Source organism: Oreochromis aureus, linkage group 17, assembly GCF_013358895.1.
Source record: "Oreochromis aureus strain Israel breed Guangdong linkage group 17, ZZ_aureus, whole genome shotgun sequence".
NCBI classification, from domain to species: Eukaryota; Metazoa; Chordata; class Actinopteri; order Cichliformes; family Cichlidae; genus Oreochromis; species Oreochromis aureus.
This window is the reverse complement of record NC_052958.1, coordinates 11,868,290-11,892,722: the sequence shown is the minus strand read 5'-3', so window position 1 is coordinate 11,892,722 and position 24,433 is coordinate 11,868,290. Positions and strand designations below refer to the sequence as shown.

Below are 24,433 nucleotides of genomic sequence, written 5' to 3'. Positions count from 1 at the left end.
CCGCATTCTTTTAATGGTCAGAAGGGGATGACAGTTGTGTAGAGGTCTGTGGGAAAATGGTCCCCAGCTCCCTTTCTCTATGACGACAGTTAATGCATTACTGATTACTTTATGGGCTCAACCATCAGTTTCCTACATCATCACCCAGGTCTAGGATCACCATTACAACTCACTAATCATGTTGTCTGAGCATTCACTTAGCATTAGACAAACAGTTATCTATCGAGCTATAAGTTATGCTATTAAAAACTATCACTAGCAAGCCAAAAGACTTGAAATGTTTACCATTTGTTCCAGAAAAGAGGTTTATATAAACAAAGGCATTTTTTCTCTTTTCTCCAAATTCCAAAGCAACGACATCATAACATGATTGGTCAGATTCAATGCTGATCCTGCACCAGCCCGTCATGATGGCATTGTTGGAATGTCATCATGACGGGGATATCGGACAGACCTACCAAAAATAACAGTGTTTCTTTTGTAAATTATGTCTCCTGTTTAGAGTCAAAAAGGAGGATAAAGCAGGTTATTTTTGTTTTTATGTCTACCTTGTTCTTGTCAAGTCTCTGAATGCTGAATGCATGCACAGTGTACCACTGTTCAAGATAGTGAAGCTGAAAATGCTCAGTTTCAAACTTCACAACAGGACTTTGCCAACTATTAAGATATGGTGGGCGTGTCCATCTTTTATATACAGTCTTTGATTAAAGTGTGTTACTAGATCGAGAAATTTGGTACTTTTTAAAAAGCTAATAAGACCCCTTCATTTTTAGCTTTTCAACATAGCTAACATAATTTGCGTTTAGAGAATATTTACTGATATATTGATATCAGATATATTGATATTTACTGATATATTGGTATCTCCAGTACCAATATCAGTAAATAGCTATTAGGGCAAATCATTTGCTTGTTTTGTTTATTCCAGAGGATCGTTAGGTAAATTAGAACAACACACCACATCACCAAACATATCTCTATTTTTGCAGGGTACCTAAACTGTTCATCTTGATTTGAGCTATCAGTTTTGGTTATGTTAATACTATGAAGGCTGAATGTTTACCATGTATTTGCCCAGGTTATTAGCTCACATCTGAGGATCCTGTGTGTAGTGGATGAATGTAAATGCCCTACCTTGATCAGTCAGGTTGTGAACTCAGTGGAATGTGTCTTGTCTTGTGTTGTACAATACTGAATGTTAGCCACGGTTACAAGATGAGACATACACACACACACACACATGCAGAGACAAGTCTGCTGTATGTCTGCAGTGAGCAGGTCACTGGAGCTCTGCAGCAGTATTCAATGGAATGGAAAATGGCTGGGGGGCGGACTGCCACTATGAAAGCTACTGCTTTATGTGCATTACACAAAGTAAGTATGCACATAAAAATTCAGCAAAGTATCTTTTGCATGGAAACATGCCAGCCAACAGATATATGGTAATACGATGTGCGTGTTTGGATGCTTGCAAAAACAAAATGAGGTAAAACTCATAAACTGACCGCATTTCTCTGCATTGAGCTTGATCACTAACTTATATAAATACCGACTAGCCAGAAGTAAATACATCACACATTCATTAAAACTTGAGCATATGGTAAGGTGAAGGCCTTCAAAGCAGGGACACCTGGGGCATTTCACAACAGTCACATTACCTTTGTCCTCTTAATCCACCTCTGTCTGTCCTCCCTCTGCTGTAATCGTCTTATTTGACTCCTCTCCCCCAGTGCGCCTGCCCTTTGAAATGCACCTCTTTGGTCTAATTTAATATGCATGGCACAGTTGGGGGCACGAGGACAGCAATTTGTTGGAGAGTCTATTCCTCCTCAGGATGCTATGGAGAGGAAACATTCAGCAGATCACTCGATTTCATGGGCCATGGAAGTACAAGACAACAATGTCTGGGAAAGGAGAGGGTGGGGAAAACGGGGTATTAAAAGAAGGAGATACTGTGAACGGTAATGCAAATACCAAAGCACGTCTAGAGAAACACTGACATGGAAAAGTAACTACTGATGAAACACAGAGATCCTAAACAGTGAGAAAAGGGCTATAACAGAGGTATAAAAAGAGAATGACCAATGGAGTAAGGTAATTTCTAACATATGGCGTGTCAGGTAATACTCCCGCTATGGCAGAATGCTTCCCACATTTTCCTCTCAATGGGAGACAGAAATGAAGTGATGGAGAAAACATGAACCTGTACAGTAAGAGGAGAAACAGACTGGGAATAGCATCTGGAGAAAGAGAGAAAGAGATGAGACGGAGAGAAAGGACAAAAAAACAAAACAAAAACTAAGATACAGGGATGAGTCACTATGTGGGAGAGGAGATAAAGGGTTTATAAAAAGAAAACTGCTGTCATCACCCTTTGGTGAGTTGACATCAAAGCAAAGGTCAAAGCATGATCAAAAGTCAAAACCCTTAAAAACCAGGGAAAGATCTGATAAGGCACACATTCACACGTTCTCCCTTCTTTTCTCTCCCCCTCACACACACAATCAGAGAAAAAGACAAAATCAGATTATCTAATTTTCCCTTTCCTGGTCAGCACAGCTGGAGCTCTGCTACCCCCAAGGCACTCATTTCCCAGTTCCCAGGTGAGGTCAGCCTACCCTGGAGGGGGCAGTATTGTTTCAGAGAGGGTGTTTGCCTGGGCATGTCCACCTCTACCTGTTGAGAGCTCCCTTCATCTAAATCAACGCCCGAGGGTGGGTGCAGCCAGATAAGCATCAGAAGGAGAAAGACAAATATCTGCGTGTGCCCATGCAAGTTTTTTTTAATCCCTCTGTTAGTCTTTTTTTCATACTTTTTGCAGTGATGGCCTGTCATACCAAATATTTGTAGAGATATCTAACAGTTGAAAGAGTTAAGCAAAAAAAAAAAAAATCTACTGTTATGTAATTTTGCTTACTTCCTGCCTTTCACAACACTCAGAAAGTTTCCACTATGAGCGGCTGGATTTGATGGAGGAAAAATTAACTGCTGGTGTAAATTATCAACAAAACTTTGTAGGGTCAACTATGATGATGGTGACCTAATAAATGTCTACAATTTCAGAATTTATACACTACACAAATAGTGCATGTCTAACAATGAACGCTGTCCCATGCATATAAATAAAAATAGCTCTTTACATTCAGCTTTTCATTGAACCCAGGAGTAATGATTTAAATAGGATGGGGCAACACGTTCCCATCCCAAAGTGTAACATACTGACAAATGTGACAAATCGTCCATATGTTACCTGTTCGGAGGCATAAGAGCCGGTTGGAATCAATCTATAAATGTGTTTTATGTTCTGATCCTGAATCACTTTGGAAAACACTATGTGATAGGGTAAAGGTTATGATTAAGGTTAGGGTTATGGCTGGAATGGACGGCTGGTCCAAGCATTTCTTACCGCTGCGAGCTGCATTCTATTGGATTCAATTGACAACCCAGAGCGTTTCAAAAGGACATGGAAGGGTACCTTTTGCATTACTACAAGATGCCTAGGGGTGTGACAAATCTTTGGTATGTTACCCGTTGGGAATGATAATGCTCTGGATGGGAATAAAAAGAAGTACCACAGATATATAATACCACAGATATATAATATATATCTATGTAATAAATATATATTTTGTCCAATCCTGATATTAGCAACATGATAAAAATGAGGTAAAACAGTTTGATGTTTCACATTTTTGGCCCCTATTAACCTACTACTTTCAAAATCATATGATACAGCTTGTGTTTGAAATGTTTCTATGCTATGCTATGACTGGTAGTTTATTGTTTATATCTGTAAAATGGTTTATATGTAGTTTAATGGTAACAGCAGAACTAAAGCTCCAAATGTGTAGCGCAAAATACCAAATTATTAATTCAGCAAGTTAGGTTTTTGTTTTAGTCTATTTGTTCCCCCTCAGTTTGCATTTTTAATTAGCAAGGCTAAACTAAGCTAAGCTAGGCTATGTTTAGCTAACTGGCTTCTGGCTGTAGGCTTATATTTACAGCGTTGGCATTGTCAGTTTTTTCATCTTATTGGCTAGAGTATGGCATAAATAAATATATTTGGCTAAGTATCTCAAAGATTAGCAAAAGAACCATTCTGAATTACACTCAGTGGCTGCTTTGTTTGGTGCACCTTGTTGGGACCGGGCTGGACTGCTTTATTTCTGCATGGCAGAGATTCAACACATTGCTGGAAACATTCCTCTGAGATTTTGGTCCATACTGGCATGACAGCATCACACTTTGTGACATGGTGCATTATCCTGCTGAAAGCAGCCATCAGAAGATGGGTACACTGTACTCATTAAGGGATGGACATGGTCAGGAACAATACTCAGGTAGACTGTGGCATTTAATGATGCTCAGATGGCACTAAGGGGCCCAAAGTGTGCCAAGAAAATATTCCCCACACCATTACACCACCACAAGCAGCCTGAATTGTTGATACAAGACAGGATGGATCCATGCTTTCATGTTGTTTTACTGGCCCTACCATCCAAATGTTGCAGCAGAAATCACAGGAAATCACCAAGCCAGGATGTCTTTTCAGATCATTCTCTGTAAAATTGTAGATAATCAATTTCTGAAACACTCAAAGTCACTTAAATGACCTTTCTTCTCCATTAGATATATGCTTTAACAAGGTGTTGAACTAGTGTACCTAAGAAAGTGTCCAATGAATGTATTGCCTTGTAAATGCTTTTCTGTGTTTTTTCTAATCAAATGCATTATAAGCAATCAGTTAATGACTGAGTTTCAAGTGGGCGTTCGCTGCGAGACACATCCTCCCACCTCTCTGTATATCTCTATACTGAAGAATAGTGAGTTCCTTAGTTTGCACTCTGTATTGATTATTGCAATTACACACTATTACGGTTCTATTATCTGCCCTGACTGTCTTTAATTACACTAGAGACCAACAGGAAGAGTGAAGGCGGGGAGAGAGAGCGAGACGGTGAATGTGAGGGAGACACTTTCCAGATAGACGGATGAAGCGAGACACTGCACCGAACTAATTAAAACAGAAACTTTTTGTTTCAGCAAGTTGACAGGGAATGAATCTGGCAGGGAATTAATCTGTCTGCAGGGAACACAGTGACGAGTTACACACACACGCGAACTGATGCACATAAGGAGGAGGAGTGCAGAGTGCCGTTGCCATAGTTACAGAGTATAGCGCCACATCATGCGGCAGAGTTAATGCAGAGGTGTGTGCTTCATTTAAGCTTTCATTATATCACCACCCTGACCTATTCAAACATCCTCTACACAAGTACACACAGAGAAAGGTTGCACAGATAAATCCAAAGCCTTCCCGCTGAAACACTACGTCTCTGCCAAATTCTTACAGTTGCCAATCTGCAGCTCTTACCCTTGAGGTGAAGCATCATTCATGCTTATGAAGTGGAAGATTACATACTAAAAGAAAATATTTGGCAAGCAAAGATAAGCACTTCAAGTCAAAGCCCACGAAAAGAAAAAGGGCTTCTTTGATTGGTTATGAATGGAGATACCTTAAATAATTTATAGGTAAGACAAGGTGGTTTCAATCATATGTTCGAGAATCACTAAGTCCATTTATAAGGTACTTCCAGGAAATATAGTCAAAACAGCAAGTTCAACACTAATCCAGAACAACAGGGACCTGTCTGTCCTCACAGACCTTCCCGGAAGCAATCACTCTTTTCCTTTTCAAGGAACTGTCAGCAAGGATCTACACAGAAATAATCACTAATGTAAGCATACAAATAGCAGCACCTCTATATCAGGTGTAACACAATTAGTACTTATGTTGGGAGAAAGTCCTGTAGAAAAAAAAAGAAACAAAGAAAACCAACAGCTGGTTTTGTGCTGAAAACCATGAAAGATGGAGAATAATATTTTATTGTTGTATACACTGAATATACACCCACTCATTTAACAGAGATGAATTCAGTGAAATGAGTAGGTGTGTTCCTGCTCCTTCATCTTACTGAATACTGCGAAGGTGCGTTAGTAAAAGCTGCACTTGTTGTGTTTTCAGACTATTTTTCAAGTCCATTCTAAGCCTCATAATCCGCCCTATATTTGTTTCACAAGACATTTCGCAAAGAAAACCCTCAGTAAGCTGTAGCTACTGCCCTGTATCTTGTAGCAAATCTCTGTCACTATAAAGCTGGGGTATTAGCTTTGGAAATACTGTAGCAGCTCATAAGCCTCAGTGTTTGTTGTGTCCACTTGATCAGAAGGCCTGGTGTCTGTATATGACTGCAGGGCCCAGACAAGAAGTCAAAAGTGGTGGACTATGGAAAAGTTAAGCTCTAAATCTGTGTTTGACTTAGAACAACAGCAATATATTTGAACAGAATACCACCGACTGGGCCCACCGATGCAATTTTGATTGCCTTTTTAAAAATTTAAAAAAAAAAAACTCCCTTCAATTCCGAGGCGAGGATGACAGGAAAGTTCAGCCGGAGCTTTATCCTGTGTTGGCACAGTGAAATGGAGTGTGGAAATAGCTCCGGCAATGTGAGTGGATCATTATATTTAACTGAAGCTGACTGCTGAACAGGACTGAATACACGAGCTGTCGACAGACCATCACTTTACAGCACAAACAATTCTGAGATTTTTTTTTTTCCAATCTTCCCAAGAGTAAAAAATTAGTAGTAAAACCATAACTTTGGATTTGGATACTTAGATTTTTCTTATTTATATGTAAATCAACTTTTACATTATTAGTAGAAATATTAAAAGTCTTTATGCAATTAAGGAATCCGCTTACTGTACCCACAATAAAGTAAACATGCCATTAATGTTTTTTCTTTGCTTTACTGGGTACAGAATTTCCACCCTGAATACAAACTCACGCATAAAATGAATCTAAAGATACTGCAGATTATCATCATTTATAGTACATTTATACACTGTATATAGAATTTATATTTGTAACAGCACTCATATAGTATATCACAGCCCAGCATGGCAGCTGTGCAAAGGTCTTGAGCCAGCCCTGATGTTTTAGGGTTTCTTGAACAACAGTTCTCCAGGCTTTCTGAAGGTCTTTCAAAGTTTTTCCTTGGGCATTGCCTGCTTTTTCACTCATTTCCAGTCCCATCCACACACCTGACCATTTTCAGAAGTTTTTTTTGTTTGTTAAGCCACTTAATACTGATCTAGAAATCAAGTCAACCATAAAAAGAGGCATCTAACTGAATGGATGAACCAGTGTTACTAGCAGTCTATTGCAAAAACATCTATATAGATAAATCTATGAGTAAAGCAAAAGATAACAGACTCTGACAGACACAAGACAGTATTTTTGGAACAAGTTGATACTCAAAGAAGAAGAAGAAGAAGAAGAAGACTTGGCATATCTCAGCATAGTGTGCTGTGTGTCCTTAAAAACAGCATATGTACAGAATCTGAAAGTTGATGGAAAATGAAAATTGATGGAATAATAAACAAAGAAAAGTATCATCAGAGTTTGATACATTATGTAATAACATCTGGAAAGTGTCTTGTTTGCAAAAGCTTCATTTTTCAGCATGACACTGATCTCAAGAACATTGATAATACAATAAAAGCATACCTGGACAGAAAAAACACTCAGTGGAACACTATCAGTGCTGAATTGACCTCCCCAGAGCCAGGACCACAACTTCATTGAAGCAGTGTGGGATCAGCTTTACAGGAAATGGAACAAAAGGCAGCCAACATCCGAAGAAGAGCTTTAAATGTCCTTCGAGAAGCCTGGAGAACAATTCCTGACGACTACTGAAAGAAAATACAAAAAAACTGAAGAGCGTGAGATAATGCAGGCTATGTTGAAGAATAAAGGTGCTCATATGAAATATGAAAAAACTTTGTTTTTCACTTATATCATTTATTTGCACGTATGTTTACACATTTCTATAAATCGTTGCACCAGTTTCCCATTTTCCTACCGAAATATAAAGAAATGACAGTGGTCGAGCCTTTTGCACAGAACTATATTTCTTTTTATTAAACCTCTATAAAGTGTTATTTCTATCAAACTTGTTCAGGCAAAACATAACTTTCCAAGACTATAATGCAGTTTTAGAACGTCAGTCACTCTGATGCCATGCTGCTTCCAATTTCCATTATTTCTCACAACATTCTTTCTGGAATTAAAATATAGATTAACTCTCTCTCCATTCATTGCTCGAGTCTTACAAATATCATAAAAAATTAATTCATAACATTGCCTATTTCAGCTTTGTGAAAATTGATAACGTGCTTCTGCATATCTATCGCCACAACCGCTCTCTCTTTCCTCCAGACATAAATCTCAGATGCAGGTCTTTGTGTCTACCACAAAACGCGGTCACTTTTTCCGTGTACCAAGAAGTGCTTGTGTCTTGAGGAGTTATAAAAGCACCAAAATGAAAGCATGTGACATGTTTATCTTCCAGCAGCTGGTGAAGTGAAAGAAGACAAGTGCTTGAGGCAAGCATTACCAGGCACATGCTACCCAATGAACCACCTCTAAAAGGAGACAGTGCATCCTTTTTAAGCTTTCTCTGGTAATACAGACAATGTTATTTAAGGATTGCTTTGTATAGAATCATCACAGATAAATAAACTGTATAGCACGTTAAAAGGCATGTTTAGAGTAGATTTACCTTGCTGTCAGAAAAAAAGGGGAAAAAAATATGTAAGGCATGCTGTCTAATGCTGTGAACAGGTAGGCACCAAACAAAGGCATACATCAAGACTGGAAGTAGCTTCCCACTCCCTCATTCTCACCTCATTTCAAACTTCACTTTAAAGAGCTGCACGCGGCTCTGCATACCTTACATATCATGCACAAAGTCAAATCTAATGTAATGTTAATGCACAGGAAGACAACATGTTAGGCCACGATTAGCTATAGTGAGGTGTCGACTGCAGAGTAAGTAGGTTAGACCTCCAGGGGCCCTAAAGACACAGTCTGGCTTCAAACTTCCAAAAGAATTATGACAGAGTTGCAACATCTGCTGCCTGAGAGGAAGACAGACAGTGATGGATAGCCAGGTGTTCTGTGTGTATGTGTGAGCGAACACACACTGCCCACACGCTGCACACGCATGTATAACCCAGGAGACCAAACCTGCATACAGTGTGTGCAAATCCACATTTACCTACAAGCGGACTGGCTGAGGGACCAGTTAAATAAGCAATGCACACATCTGTGACGAATGGCAATTTCTATTTAATACGACTCACTAATAGACACTGTGCCAAACCCACGAACATGTTGGCGCATGCAAGGCTGCGTGCAACACACAGACACTGTGAAAATATAGTAGCATGTTTATGATTGTGTACTGCTTAATATCTATCAACAACTTCCATATGAATTCATTTTCAGCCGGATAAATAATCCCATCAGAAGAGATAAAGATTAATGATATATTTATCATCCCATGACAAGAGCTCAACACTACACAGTATGGAGATGCCAAATTGTACTTGATGAGATTACAGAACAGTAGGAAATAAAATGCTACTATTACACTGTCAAGAATATTAATATCATATCAAGAAATGGCATTTATTGCATAGTTTGTATATATAAAGTTTCAAAGATGAGCAAATATCTCTGTTGTGGATATATATATGTTCATACGAGAAGACAAAAAGAACTGCTTCTTATCCAGACATCACATTTATCATGCATGAAAAACACGTTTTCCAATCAGTGAGCAAGGCTGAAGAATAATGTGTCATCAGCAGTAGTAATAATAATGTCACCATGTTTATAGTAATCTGTGTCATCACTCATGATAAACAACATATTGAGTATAAATCAATGAAGTATATCTAAGTATCTAAACAGGCAGCAGCATGAGTGACAGGCTAATCTAACCCAAAGTGTTTGGCTTCGACATATAACGTGGTTTTGTGGTTTTTACAGTGTCAGAATACAAGCTTGTATTTTAAGTTATGTACTTTCACATATTCTTCAACCTTTTCTTCTCATTTTTTGATCTAATGCTTACAAAATCTTACTCTTACAAAAATGGATTACTTCGTTTAGGTGCCAGAAATCAAAATCCCTTTAAAGCTATCCCTCCATGTTTGCATCTCCTTCCTCTTCCATTCCTGGTTTGGGGCTGGGTGAAGGAGATAGGCTGGGTGCTGCAGGGGTCCTGCGCCCAGTGGGGATTGGGGGCAGGATGGGCTTAACGTTGGACCCTGGGCGTCGATCAGAGGAGGGGGACACAGCTGCAGCTAGTTGATCTGCTCCTGGATGGGGGTCATTAGGTGTTTGGCTGGATGGAACGTGGTCTGAAATCAATAATCAATCAACAATCTTTATCAGTTCAGCAAGCCAACTTGACTATTTTATCATTAGATTTACTGTTTTTGCCACAGACAGTAAACAAACCTGCTATAACTTGTCATAACCTGTCACACTTTTTTCCAGCTCTATTTCCGTATCTTTAAGCTCGCTTTCTTTTGATTGGCTGCCCCTCACCTGGCTTCCAAAAAAAGACCCCAGTGCTTGTAAGCCCTGTCACCTCATTTCAGACACAGCTCTTTTGGGTTGGGCATTATTTGACAGTATATAAAGAAATATAAAGAAATTTGTGTTGAAGTCACACACAATCTCTATAATGAATGGTTTTACCTACAATTAAAAATACAGCAAAATATTAAAAGATAATACTTTATTTAAAATGTTCCTTCAGAAAAGGATCCATATTAAACCACGTCTCTCTTTGCTTCTATAAATGTAAACATTTTTCTTTCCATATAGAACATAAATAGATACAGATATATAAACACCATAGATAAAAAAAATTACTTAGTAACCTTTAAGTGTTTCCGAAGCATGTCCCATGACTGAGACATGTAGCGGTTCTGCTAAGCCAGAGAAGGCACCGGCTGAACTGGGCACAGACAAAGCTGAGCTGGCACGAGAATCATCCGAGCTGTTTGTCAAATGCAAAAGAGGGACAAGAAGGGAAGACAAAAACACAGAGACAGACAAGCAGTGGAAAGGAAGTTCATACAGTGGCAGGTGTAATGGCAGCAACAACACAAACATATGGTTGTTACACAGGTAATAAAGCAAAAAGTGAAATGAAACAAATGAAATGGGTAGAAGAGCTTAAAAATGAAACTCAGGCAGAATGTGATGCAAACCATTGCTGCAGAGACTGACAGTATTCATCAGTAATATCAATAATGCAATAACAAGTACTCAGGTACAGATTTTTCATTTACCTAGAAGCTATACAATGTGGATGTATACAAATGCATACACAAGACTACACAGTCACTACACAATAACAACATGGGAAATAAGTCTGTTCTCTTACCATTGCTGGTACACACAGGAAAAGACACATCCCTACCTGTGGTAACGCAAGTTTATAATTAATATATTCTGTAATAAGAGCAGTTTAACTGAAACAATGCAAAAATATTCATAGATTTAAATTTCTCTACAAACAGTTGGTCTGGTCACAGTACAATCAATGATGGTGTTAGTGTGCTCTGAAATAAGCCAAGGAAAAGACACATCCCTAATTAATTGCCTGTTAGCAGTGCCAACAAGGAGACAGATGTCTGGAATCCTGCATAGAATTACTGAGCGAGTGAGTAATGCCTACTGTACACACTGGAGGCATGTATTACTCACACCGCGATGACAGAACCTGCAGATTTTCAACAAGTTTGATGAAACCTGCCTTCTGAAGACGAGGGCCCGAAGGGAACAAATTAATTTTGACAGCACACGTTTCTGTGCATGTATCTTAAATGACATTTTTTTTTGGGGGGCGAACTAAATTGATGGGTCCCATTTGCGTGCACATCACACATATTATGGGGTACCTGATTAAATACTTATTTGCGGAGTACACAGGTTTATTGAGTGTAAGTGTACACACAGGGGAGTTAAATAGCAGCAGAGGCAATAAAATCTGAATTTATGAGTAGGTGTATTTGTGTGTGTGTGTCTATGCGTGTGTGGGATGTGTGTTCAGATTTTTACCAGCATGGCTTAAACCTGTAAACTGAGTTGGATAAAAAACAAGTAATGTCGTAAAAACAGGCTTCGGGAGTCAAGAGTACCGCCGCTAAGGCCGTTTCCTGCTCCTTAATCTTTAGCTCACGGTTGTTTTTAATAAAACCGTAAGACTTCCTCTGGCTTCTCTCACCTCAAAATAAATCAATAAGCCATTTTTATGAATCTGTTATTTTCATACAGTAACGTCTGGCCTCACTACTTACCCGCTGTCCTCTTGAAAAATGTTACCAGAATCATCATTATGCACAGATGACGGCGCTGGTTGAGCAGAACTGAGGAAAACAAAAAGTAAGTAATGATTCAGTGTTTTTCTTCGCCAGCACAAGTTCACACACATTACCGTGCTAAATAGTCCGCATGAATTAAATACGCAGCCAATCATTCATATCTGGCAACAGGTGTACTTTAGGACAAGTGAGTGAGGTGCACCTCTAACAAGAACCCATCATATTAACAAATGGTTAGATTCAAATTATTTGGGCACCTGCCACTTCACCCTCAATGTCAAACAATGACTCAAAACAAACCATCAAAGCACAGTTAGGACAAGTGGTCCAATTAAACCAATTTGCCCCAGCTCAAAGTGCCCACTTGATATTAAGTAATGGAGTGCAGTGGAGTGCATGCTGCTTGTTTGTACCTTTTGAAGAGCTGGCTGTAAACCCCTGGACTCTTCCCCACTATAGCCTCCCTCACCAGCTGCTCACGCCTCCTGATAGAAGCTAGTTCCTGGAGAACGGAGATGCAAAGAGGGCACAGAAAAGTTGGTGGGTGAAGCGATTAAAAAGCAGAGCAGGAGGGGAGAAAAAAACACAACTATAATATTCACAAATTAGAATCATTTACTCGCAGGCTTCATTATCAATACATTTATCATTACACATCCTGTAACTCACAGTGGAGCTCTTTTGAGGGTGGAGCTCTTCTTGGATCTTGGTAAAATACGATCTGTAGGAGATATCAGAGGGGTCCAGAGCTCTGGCTGAGTGTGACGTGAGTGTCGATCCTGACATTGACACAGGCGACAGTGGCTTCTCTTCTGGATTATGACCTACAAGAAACAGATACTGTCTATGACTAATGTATTAAACAGCATAAAACCAGAGTTTCTAGAAATTCTTTATTTTGAAATCATCAAATATAATTTATAATACTCTACTTTTCTTTCTGTCGCTTCCTTTATGAGTCTTTATGGCGGATCGTCTGTCTCCATTTCCTTTTTCCTCTCTAACACTAACCCCCTACATGTCCTCATTCACTACATTTATGAATCAACTTGGGAGTCTATTCCTCCTGCCTGGCAGCTCCATATTCAACATCCTTTGTCCAGCATATCCACTATCCGTCCTCTGCACATGTCCAAACCATCTCAGCCCTGCCTCTCTAAATTCGTCTCCAAACTACTGAGCCTGAGCTGTCTCTCTGATATACTCATTTCTAATCCTGTCCATGTTGTAATTTATAACCCCATTTGTATTTTAGGGGACACTCCATGATTTAGCAATTATACTTTATAAACCTGAGGGAAAGTCTGACAATAACAACTGCTGAAATTAATAGCGCTGTCTGAGACCCCTCACATCTTTTAAATTCCTTATTCCTCTGATTTCTAAGACAGGTTTTCTGGTTAATCGCTTCAGGATTATTATTTTCAGACTTTAAAAAACTTCTCCTCAACCAATGATATTATTATCCTGCAGTTTTTCAGTAACATTTCCTGTCCAATGAAAATGAACTTAATTAACACATGTCAAATTGGTTGAGTGCTCCTTTAAATAAATAAAAAAACAAGCAAACAAAACAAAACCAAGACACAAATTAATTAACTGAACTTTACAGTCTGTGTCTTGCTTTACAAAACTGGCGTTGTGACACTTTGGACCTGCTAATGATGATGTGAATAAACAAACACATAGACACCTGTAGAGGTGTTGTCAGGGGATGCTCTGTTGTTGTTCTCTCCCTCCTCCTGCTCCTCTAGCAACAGGTACTCCTTCACTGCCTGCCTCAGTGTCTTGTAGGCATCTTCCCAGTCATCTACTCACACACACACACAGGCACACAGATACACACACACACACAAAGAAATCTGGTACTCAACAGAGCCAGCGTATCTCCCCATCAAACAGTAATAGATCAAAAGATATGGGGATGACGACCTTAGTGTAATGAGGTGCAGGCTGGCAGTGAATAAAAGTGATGAGTGCCCGCACTCTCTGTATGTTCATCTCATTAAGAACACCCCTAACATGTCTGAATGCTTTCATGAGGGAATGATAAACACAGCTATTCTGCGGCTACGTGCCTTTAATATATGTGGTAATTGGATTGAAAGTGTAGTTTATGGATTTTAGTGGAGTGTGCTAATCCATCTAATGTTATATCAATGATAGCTGGACTGCACAAAGCCAGGGCATTTTCAATCTTTGTGAGACACTATAATGATGAACAGAGCAATCACACCGAAAGCTATTGGTGGTGCATTGTCACAGTGTAAAGTTTTTTGTGGTATCAGAGAAGAATGATTGGAGATCATAACAAACTAAACTCAACTTTAAATTTTCTGTATTGCCACGGGCTGAAAATGTAGAAACATCTAAATATCTCCTCTGGGAATCAGTTAAGTGGATTCATAGCTTCAAATTGATAACTATTGAAAATTAATTGTGAATATTTGGAACACTTTGTACTGCAATTTAGCATTAAACAGCTAATTATTATAATACATCTGATTAACCACCGGATGATATTAAAACCCCCATAAAGCAATTAAAAAAAACATAGTACCACAGGGAATAACATTATCGAAGAATCCTGGACGTTGCCTGCTGGTGTTGGCGTAGAGCTCTATACGTGACACTGCTGCATCCATTTGTGCCTGGGTGTAGAGTCCACGGGCTTTAAGGTGGCCTATGTATTTTTCAACCTGGGTGGGGATGAGCAGGATGTATCGAGGCTCAAAGTAGCTCTTCTTTAGACTGACAACACCCTGAAAGAAGAGACAAAACACCTGCAGATATCCTACTTTTAACACTCTTATACATGAGCTTTCCTTACACATACCTCCAGCTCCATATGCACACAACAGGCCAATCCTTCTCTCGCCACATTCTCTACAGCATCTCTGGTAAGTCCATAACTATGTCCCCCATACTGGATGGTCTGGATAAGCTTACCCTGAAAGAACATTTCCCATTGCAGGAGAAGAGAATGAGAGAACATTTTATTGCCTCGCTATTCATCACGCTATTGCAACAGTTATGAGCTCCTAAAATGGGACATAATATTTGACATACATGCACAATCCCAGCATGTTCTATCAGGGTTAACAACCTGCAGCCATTTGTCCACCTGTGAACTGAACCTGCCCTGACCTGGCAGGGAAAAATAAATAAATCTTTTTGTTACTTTTCACACATGACCCCTGACCTCTTACCAGTCAGACCAACATAATTTATCACTCTTAACAAATCCAAGACATTCAAAACATCACATAGGAGACAATTATTGATACTGTTTAGTGGTTGGAAAAGCTGATAAACAAATTGTTCCGGCTCTAATATAAATTATATATGAGGTTACTTATTGCTATGTTTTAACTCATTTTATGATGCTTATGTTGACTAATTAAATGCATGACATTTAAAGTCACATCCACTGACTTTTTAAAATCTGCAATAAAAGCAGCAAACTGTCAAATAAACAACCACATGTGCAGCCATTAGCAGTAAACAGAATGGACTCAAAATTTAATGTCCTCTTTACCTTTCAGCGCTGCATTGAGTATGAAATATATATATTATACCAACATTAAGCAACAACACTGAAGAGAAAACTCATTAACTGTTATTCACTACATTTCAAATGACTTTTACAAACAACTTATATAAGATGTACAGCATTTCTTCCAAATCAAGTCTCACTTGTCCCAAAGTCTTCCTAAATAAAGCATCTCAATACAGTAATATGATTACAGGGGTCAATTTTGTAAGAAGGCATGACAGTAAAGCTACAAGAAAGCACATTTGAGGACTGAGGAGAAAACTAACACAAGAAAAGTAAGAGTAGAAAGAAGTAAAAGAAGTAAAAGAAGACAAAAACAAGCAAGAAAAGGAGGGCCAGACTTCAATAAACCACATAGCTGGCAAAAGAAGACTGGTGGGAGGAGAAGAATGGACAAATCAAACAGAGCGAGGAACAGACTGAAAAGTTAACCTCTGTTCAAGAAGACAAAAGGCATCAATATCAGCATCAAAGCGCTTCCTGTGTAAATCACTACCTGACCCAGACCTCTATAAATAATCCCCCACCTCTCTTGCATAACAGGCAACTTGACAAGAGAGACAGATGGAAAAGAAATGTGCCCCAAAACCCAAGGACTCCACTTTTTTCTGACTAAGAGAACTGTAGCTTTTGTATTTAATGAGAGCCATTTGTGTATCACTCCTTAGGGTGTTTTGAAGTTTTAACCAGTGTCTTCTCATTGATGGCTTTCCTTTGATTAGCTTTCACTTTTTTGTGAGCCTAAATTGAGTTATAGGAGATGCTGTAATAGCACATTCTGAAATAAAATTTAATTAACATGTCTATTATACGTTTTCAAAAATGTTCCATTCAACCAACATTTCCACTAAATTATTTTACACAAAAATGTCAGCCAGTTAAACTAAAATCATTCAGCCAAGTCAAACTAATTAACACAACTTACTCAACTCATTAAAGCCAATGAAAGAAGTCAATTTGAATGTGACTTCAGCACTAAAGTAAGTCCAAGAAGATTTAATTATGCTGTGGGTATGATTTAAAACACTAACCACATAAAACTATTCTGAGTACACTCAAAATAGCTCAAAATAACTTCAAGCTAACTCACCGTGTGAATCATACTCTGAAACACCTCCTCACTCACAAAATGGTAATCAAGTCCATTCTCTTCTCCAAAGTACGGCCCCCTTGTGGTGTGACAGATTCTGCGGTGACAGATACAAATTAGAGAAACAGTTGCATAGTTAAGTCAGCTAGTAAGAGGAAAATGAGCTGCGACAAAACCTCTGGCTTTTCAGTCTGTCTCAGACTGTCAAAGTGACTAAAGGTGAGAGCCAGAAATATGTCTTCTGCATGTGTGCTGTATGGTGAAACTTCAGTCACTTCAATATATCAGTGTAAAAAAATGTTCTGAAGTTCAGCCAAAGCTACCCATAGCAGTCTGGGTTTCACAGTTGACTATCAACAATATAAGAATAAAATATTTTACTAGATCATATAAAGTTAAAGGACCCACTGTATCATCAGATGTTTAATCCATAGTATTTTTGCAATTTCAAATGTATTACAAAACAAGCACTACTAATGGGCACTAGCTCTGAGAGCTCAGCATATGAATTATTACTATGTGTGCAGAAGTTTTAAGACTGACCCGTAAGCAAAGTATTCGTTGAACTCTTGACACAGTCTGTGAGTCAGCTCTCTCTTCCCACAGCCTCGAGGACCTGTGAGCACCAGCATGGGGTAGGGAAAGTCTGTACTGGGAAGTGTACTGCTTGGAGATAGACATACACACATGAAGCATTCAGGATTTCTACTTTAATTTTACACGCCCGCTCTTAGCTTCAAAACCAGTTATCTCCCCCTTCCAAAAATGAGCACTGCTTAAGTATATAAAGCCACAAAGCAAGAGTCACTCCTACAGTCAATATAAACGCGAGCCTTGTGGGCAGTATGGATGTGCTCCTTCTGGTAAGCACAGAGGAGAATGGCAAATTGACTGCAGCTGCAGCTTTTATTTGCTGATGATCGATATTTTTTTAAAGTGCTGATACTTGAATTTTTTTCTTTTAGAGTGTAGATAAACAGGAGCACTGCGGATAAATTGCTGCTCAAGCAAACAACTTTCTTGATATTTTATTTTACAAGATATGTATTGATTGTGGCTAATCGTTATCTCTGGATTGTTCTGAAACCTTTGCTAGTAGTGCACTTCCTAAATGCTACAGGCTCTTGCTTGTATCCCAGTAATAATTGTTAATTAATAAACTTATTAATGTTACACGAACTGGTGACCATGTAGTGCCGAGGATATTAAATAAATGTCAATGTGAACCTTTCATAAAGGACCTGGGGCTGCATCAGCTGATACACTAGGTGGGTTATGTGATCCCTGGCTGCCACCACATCCATAGGAGGGTCATACATGTTTACTGACGACACCTGGGAATTAGAATTAACAATCACAGAAGCAGTTCACACAGACTTTAAAACATTAGGTGAATACATTAGGTTTGTATTATTCATTGTGACAAAAAAGCTTCTGATAGATTAAACATGTATTTACAGTTTAGTGAACCAAACAGTATTATCTGTTTTGTCTGTTCACACCTTTTCTTCAACAGTGACTGCCTCTTGGTCCAGCACAGTCAGATGCTGAAGGAGGAAGATGACTGCCAGCTTGTAATCAGGTTGCTCCTACCAATTACATTCACACAGACAGCCTACATTGCAAATGCCAATCTAAGCACATACAGTCAGCAAAGTTGCCTAGCCAAACAGCTTTAGAAAAACAGGAAAGACCTCTGTCATTAACAGTACATTTAAACACATTTAATAGATTATCTCATAGTCAAAATCCTGTTGTAAGTAAAGGGCATGGTTACCTGCACAGGGTTTTCCACCAAACTGAGGTCCCTCAACAGTAAAAGGTCGTGAATATGCTTGCACTCTTGAATTTCACTGACCTGTGAAAAGTTTACTCAGACAGTTCATACAGTGTATTAGTTTCATTTTGAAATGCCCTTTTAGCCATGAAGTTAAATTCTTGACCTTATCTATGATTAAGGTATTTTCCAATTTTCTTGCATCTTATTAAAATCTGTAATGATGGCTTAAAGTACTGAAATGTATTCTGGAAACAGCATTAAACAGCCTACCAATCACACATCTTATCAGACAATGAGTCTGTAATACTTCATCTTACAATTTAATCTAAAAAGTCTATTTGTTTTTTAATATGAAGCTCAAGAATTAGTAAGTGCCTATAAGAATGTGGTACTAATGCTGATATGTGCACATCACACGTTTAATTCTGAAGACTCTCTCAGATCAATACCAGGTTTTTCTCCAGGTTGAGGGAGCCTAGCAGATGGAGGTTCTCGAGGCCTGAAAGACTGGTGATGCGATTCTGAGACAAATCGAGAACCTGCAGGCTCTTCAGGTGCTCTAACCCTTCAATTTTCTCCAGATGGTTCCCCCTCTGCACATAGATAGGAAAAGAAAAAAAACATGATAGCATGAAGTTCATTCATATGCCTCTGTCCAAGTGTTCTTATTCAGATAAACTCAGTGACTGTGTCCAATAAATATTAAGGACAGGTCATGGTTGTTCTGAAGGGTGCCTGAACTTTCTTTCCCATCAGTGCAGAGCTGAGTGGCAGGCCTGCCTCTTCTGACAGGTGAGGACTGACAGCCAAACAGCTGGCCTGGCGATAGCCCAGCACATCAGCTAACTGAAGAACAAGACCTGGGCACACCTCCCTTGTCTGGGTCCCCAGCCTGATTCTCACTCCATTCCACTGACAAAAGTTGTTATCTAGCCGTCTGGCCACACCTCTGCCTACTCTTGCCAAGCATGTTGCCTGGCAGAGGGCTGCTGTCAGCAGGGGTGGGTGACTGTGCTGCTCCCTTGAAGCCTCAGGTCGCCGCTGTGATGGGCTGCGTAACAGGCTGGCTGACAATGCCATGCTGTTTTGGGAGGCAGCATGTGAGGAAGAGGGGTCAGTAAAGGGATGAGATGAATGCTGGATGGGCAGGGTCTGCTTGAGTGTGTGTGTCTGCTGAAACTGGTCCAGCCTCACTCTAAACACCAGCAGCTGGTCCCAAAGCAAATCTACAGAGAGGGGCAGGCACAGCCAGGCTGATGGGCTGCTGACAATGAGGAAACACTGATAAAGGACACGTGTGCACACATGCAAGCAGAAAAAGAGGCAGAGAGTGAGAGAGGGAGAAAGGGCCTGCTGTTGGACCATATGGTGATTCTCGAACAAGAGGCCAAGGTTTTACTGAATATAAAAGCGAGGCCAAAAACAGAGACATAAAGAGAACACAGAGGGAGAGAGAAAACAGGAAAAAAGAAACAGGTGAAACGGAGCATACATGTGTAAAATATACACAAGCAGCAACAATGTGTGCACGACAGCAGGCAATCTCATACATGTAAACAGAAGTACTGCCAAAAGAGCAAAGGAAAACACAAGAGTTCAGTTTAAAATGCATATTTATAAAATATCTATATATGAAGTTCCACCTTTTATATATAGAGAAGAACCTACAAGGCAGAGGTGTGTGAGAGGCAAACCACCCAGGCCACTGATCCTCGAGATCTTGTTGTGTGCCAGGCTGAGATGGGTGAGCCTGCAACATTGCTCAAGACCACTGATCTCACTAAAGCTGTTGTCTGAGTAGAGGCATGTTAAGAATAATACACAACAGGAAAAATATGCAGTTCGCAAATCTTTTTTTTATATACATCACAGAGCATGTGTCTGAGAGAGAATGTTTTGCAGTGAGGATACAGTCTAGATCCAGTTTAGTTAGCGATGCATAGGCTGACAAATCCCTCATTTTAGTCATACGGTTGTGGGAGAAGTTCACCTCCTGAAAATAGCAGCACACTTTTAATAAAAGTCAAAAAAGTTTCAGGACATCTTAGTGAAGAAATTCTTCCACTAAATCCACAGAGTATGGAAAATAATTTACTAAAGTTCACTGTCATTCAAGGGCAGTAAATGCCTTGTAAGCATATTCTAACCGACTACAGATGGGCTATGGAAATCCAGCCCTATCTTGAGGGAATAGTGCTTGAGAGTGAAGCCCAAGCCACCACTCAAATGTTGTCTTATCCTGTCAGCTCAAGGACCACCCGTGTTACCTTTAGGTTCTTGGGTGGCTGGAATTCAAAGAAGTTTGAGATTTCATTATAGGAAGCGTCCAGCATGACAAGGTAGGGCATGTGGCTCACGCAGGATAAATCTAGGAGTTGGGGAAAGTTATGAAAATTGATGAAAAACAACAAAGACAGCAAATATTTATATGCAAATAAATGAATGATGTCACTGTGTAACAGGAAGATAATCTTGGCATAAGAAAAAAAGTCACCTTGAATTTTGTTGTGTGGCAGTTCCAGCTTTTGAAGATGGACATAACTGCACAGCACAGATATGTCGCTGAGATTGTGACTCTAGAGCAAAGAATACAAAATTAATTTAACCTCATTTTGGCTTGAAATTAAACTACACTGCTCAATTTAAGGGAAAATTAAGGGAACGCTTGATCATCAAAGTATGCAAAGTATCACAAAGTCAGTTAAAGTTCAGTGTGTACAGTTAGGAAGCACAAACCATTGTAAATCTATTTCAGCTGCTTTGGTGCAAATGAAATTGACCACAGGTGCACTGGGGAGGCAACAACAAGGCAATCCCCAAAAAGAGAATGATTTTGCAGATGGTGGCCACAGACCATTGCTCCATCTTTATTCTTCCTGACTGATTTGTCTCTAGTTTTGCTATTTGCCAGTGTCCTTGTCATGAGTGTTAGGATAAGACATCTGCAGTGCATTCATATTTCAAAGCTCCTCCAGGATGGAGGAAAAAATTTGCTGTGTCTCCCAGCACTTAAAAGTGTAGAAAAGAAACCCAGAAACTGGTCACTACCCAAGGAGAGCTGGACAGAGCCAAAGGAGGGCATAAACCCAGCAAGAGGACCAGTTTTTGCTTCTTTGTGCAAGAAAGAAAAGAAGGTGCACTGCCAGATCCTTTCAAAATGACTTCCAGTGGGCTACTCATGTGCATGTTTCTGACCAAACTGTCAGAAACAGACTCAATGAGCATCACATGAGGTTCCAGCGTCCTTTAGTGGGACCCATGCTTCAGTCCACCGCCATGCAGCTCAACTGGACTTCGCCAGACAACACTGGCAAGTCCGCCACTGGCGCCTTGTTCTCCTCACAGATGAGAGCAGGTTCACACTGGGCATGTTACAGTCTAGTTGTGGCCTCTCCAGTGCACCTGTTGTCCTATTCATTTGCACCAAAAGATATGAAACAGATTCACAAAGGTTTATACTTCCTAACTGGACAGATTCATATCCTTTAAGTTTAATTAACCTGTGCTATACTGTCATGATCAAGTGTACTCTTATTTTATAACTGTCAGCAAAAGATCATGACCCAATGTCAAACCATTACTAAAGCCTTGGTCTTCATTAAACAGCCAATAACATGAATGAATGAATTACGATGTGTATCTCACAGGCAGAGACAGGATGTAGAATGAGTGCTGGAGCCCAGTGCCAAAGCGTCCGAGTTGAAATATACTATTTGAAATCATCTCAGCGGTTAAAACACCATCCTTCTGTAAACAAGATAAATAAGTAAGGTTTAATTAAAATAGTGAACCCAGCAGGTACAGAATTACAAAGTGCCATAAAAGTAAAGATAACATCATGCATATGACAAGAGGCCACTGAAAACAGGACCAAGTCCCGAGAGCCTAAAAGCAAAAGCGCACATATTCATGCAGCACACGCACACACACACACACACACATAGACTCTGCTTAGCGCCGTTGTCGATGCAGCTACCACAAATTCGAAGCATTCAACTATTTGACCTTGCTGTGCTGTTTTATCTTCCCAGACCTCTTGTACAAGGACATCTGCTTTACCTGTTGCACAGTGACAGAAACACGAGGATTTATTCAACCTGCGCCATGAACTCACCGTTTCTGCTTTGGGGCAATGACACGCTCAGCCACATTTTTGTTATGAAAACCATAAAATTTCAGTAAGTGAATATAATAAGTTTCAAACTATATGTTGCTTTAAAAAAAAAAGTTTTTACTAGTTGACATAGCCTCCTAGCCTTACCTCCATCCCTCCGTTTTCCTCCAGCTCAGTGCAGGCGGGGGTCTCTGCTGAAGCAGCGTCAGTGAGGGACCCTGGGAGGCAGGAGCTTAGCGACGCGGAAGGAAACTGTTCGCCGGTTTCATTCATTATTTCATTAAAAGAAAAGAACTCGACGACAGACTAACTTGTTAGCAGTCAAAGGGAAGACAGTTTTAAAAAAAAGTCCATCTAGCTAGCTTTGCACATGAAAGGTACACTGGCGTTGCTTGGCAACGCTGACAAGTTTGAAGTGAATGGCATTATGGGTCCTGTAGTTTCAACCGAGCGTTATTGTATGCTCGTTGATACTTATTTTGCGTACATAGATAAAAAACAAACAGCCTCATTTAAAAAATAAACAAAAAACGCCCCCCACCCACCCACAAAAAATATGAAGCTTAACAATAAAAAAAAACAAAACACACGTAGCAAAAATTGTGCGTCTTTGCCTGTACAGCAGGGATGTCAAATATAAGGCCAGAGGGCCCGCCAAAGACTCCAAAATGTGAAGGAAGACATAGGAAAATACAGTAAGAACTTCAGAATCTAAGTTTTACAGCTTTTTCTACTGATAAACCCCTCTTCCAGGGTAATTCTTAATGCACTAAAGTAACTAAGTAGCAGATTAACATTGAATTATGAGAAAATGACCTGTTTTTTTCCAATGGCTTTTTATTTTGTAAAGTTAAAATCTTTTTTTTACTATTTAAACCCAAAGAGTCATGCTGATAGATTTCTGTCATCTGCTACTTTATCACAAATATGACAAATAAAGACTCTTGAATCATATAGAAAAACTCAAGACATGCTGTTGAAATGTTACTTTTTTTTCCCTTTTTTCTTTTCTTAAACAGAAAGCTAAGTTTCATTGGTCCGCCCCACTTATAGTCACAGTGGGCTGTGTGGGGCCCACGATGTAAAATTCATTTGAAATCCCTGGTTTAACAGGTTTTTATAAGTGATAGCAGGTAACCTTTTGGTCTGTGCAATCAGTGAACACCTGCTTAAGTTTAATATAGGTTACAGGAGCAGTTTTTGTTTTTAATTTCCGTGGCACTTAGACTTCAGAATAGGCATTACAAAATAAATACAAGTTTTTCTATGAGAGCCTCCTCATGCCATTTTGTGGACAAATTTGATCAAATTTACCAAAATAAAGTGCTGAATTTTATTAGAAGTTTACATTATCATTTCATCTGTTTGCACCTTTAATTACTTAAATATATACAACCTTTAAATGTAGACTTGTATCATCTACCCTTTCCCTTGCATTTGGATTTTGCATCAGCCAGGACTCATTCAGAGCTATGCTAATAACACAGTTAGCCTTTTCAAATATCATCCTGTGCCAACAAGAGTCCACTAGATATGGATAAATGCCCACGACAACAAAGCCTTCAGATGGTATGTTGTCTGTACTTATTTTTCTGATTCCAATATAATACACTTAACCACTTTGTGCTTAAAGCCATGTCA

General features: G+C 39.4%; 1 protein-coding gene across 5 annotated transcripts; it reads right to left on the bottom strand.

Annotated features, from left to right (window-relative positions):
- Positions 1–9,382: 9,382 nt before the first annotated feature.
- Positions 9,383–23,145, bottom strand: lrguk (leucine-rich repeats and guanylate kinase domain containing). Of its 5 annotated transcripts, none has more exons than XM_039600586.1 (21): positions 22,940–23,145; positions 22,684–22,737; positions 22,324–22,425; positions 21,173–21,254; positions 20,946–21,046; positions 20,590–20,671; positions 20,347–20,471; positions 19,128–19,271; positions 18,676–18,756; positions 18,401–18,487; positions 18,126–18,232; positions 17,442–17,564; positions 16,899–16,995; positions 15,089–15,223; positions 14,813–15,014; positions 13,946–14,062; positions 12,922–13,076; positions 12,666–12,754; positions 12,229–12,297; positions 10,804–10,922; positions 9,383–10,275 (listed from the first exon to the last, which is right to left on the bottom strand). In XM_039600586.1, exons 1-21 carry the CDS (start codon positions 23,063–23,065, stop codon positions 10,052–10,054), a joined length of 2,421 nt encoding a protein of 806 aa, XP_039456520.1. In that variant the 5' UTR covers positions 23,066–23,145; the 3' UTR covers positions 9,383–10,051. The 5 variants fall into 5 exon arrangements, with proteins under 5 accessions (XP_039456520.1, XP_039456521.1, XP_039456522.1 ...); XM_039600587.1 differs by having other exon boundaries at positions 17,442–17,561; XM_039600588.1 differs by having other exon boundaries at positions 15,089–15,202; positions 22,940–23,144.
- Positions 23,146–24,433: the final 1,288 nt, after the last annotated feature.

Coding starts and splice junctions, on each gene's coding strand:
- lrguk (XM_039600586.1), bottom strand. CDS start 23,065: ATGAATGAAACCGGCGAACAGTTTCCTTCCGCGTCGCTAAGCTCCTGC. Junction 22,426..22,683: donor AGATAAAACAGCACAGCAAG/GTCAAATAGTTG, acceptor TCTTGTTTACAG/AAGGATGGTGTTTTAACCGC. Junction 21,047..21,172: donor GCCACACAACAAAATTCAAG/GTGACTTTTTTT, acceptor CCCAACTCCTAG/ATTTATCCTGCGTGAGCCAC.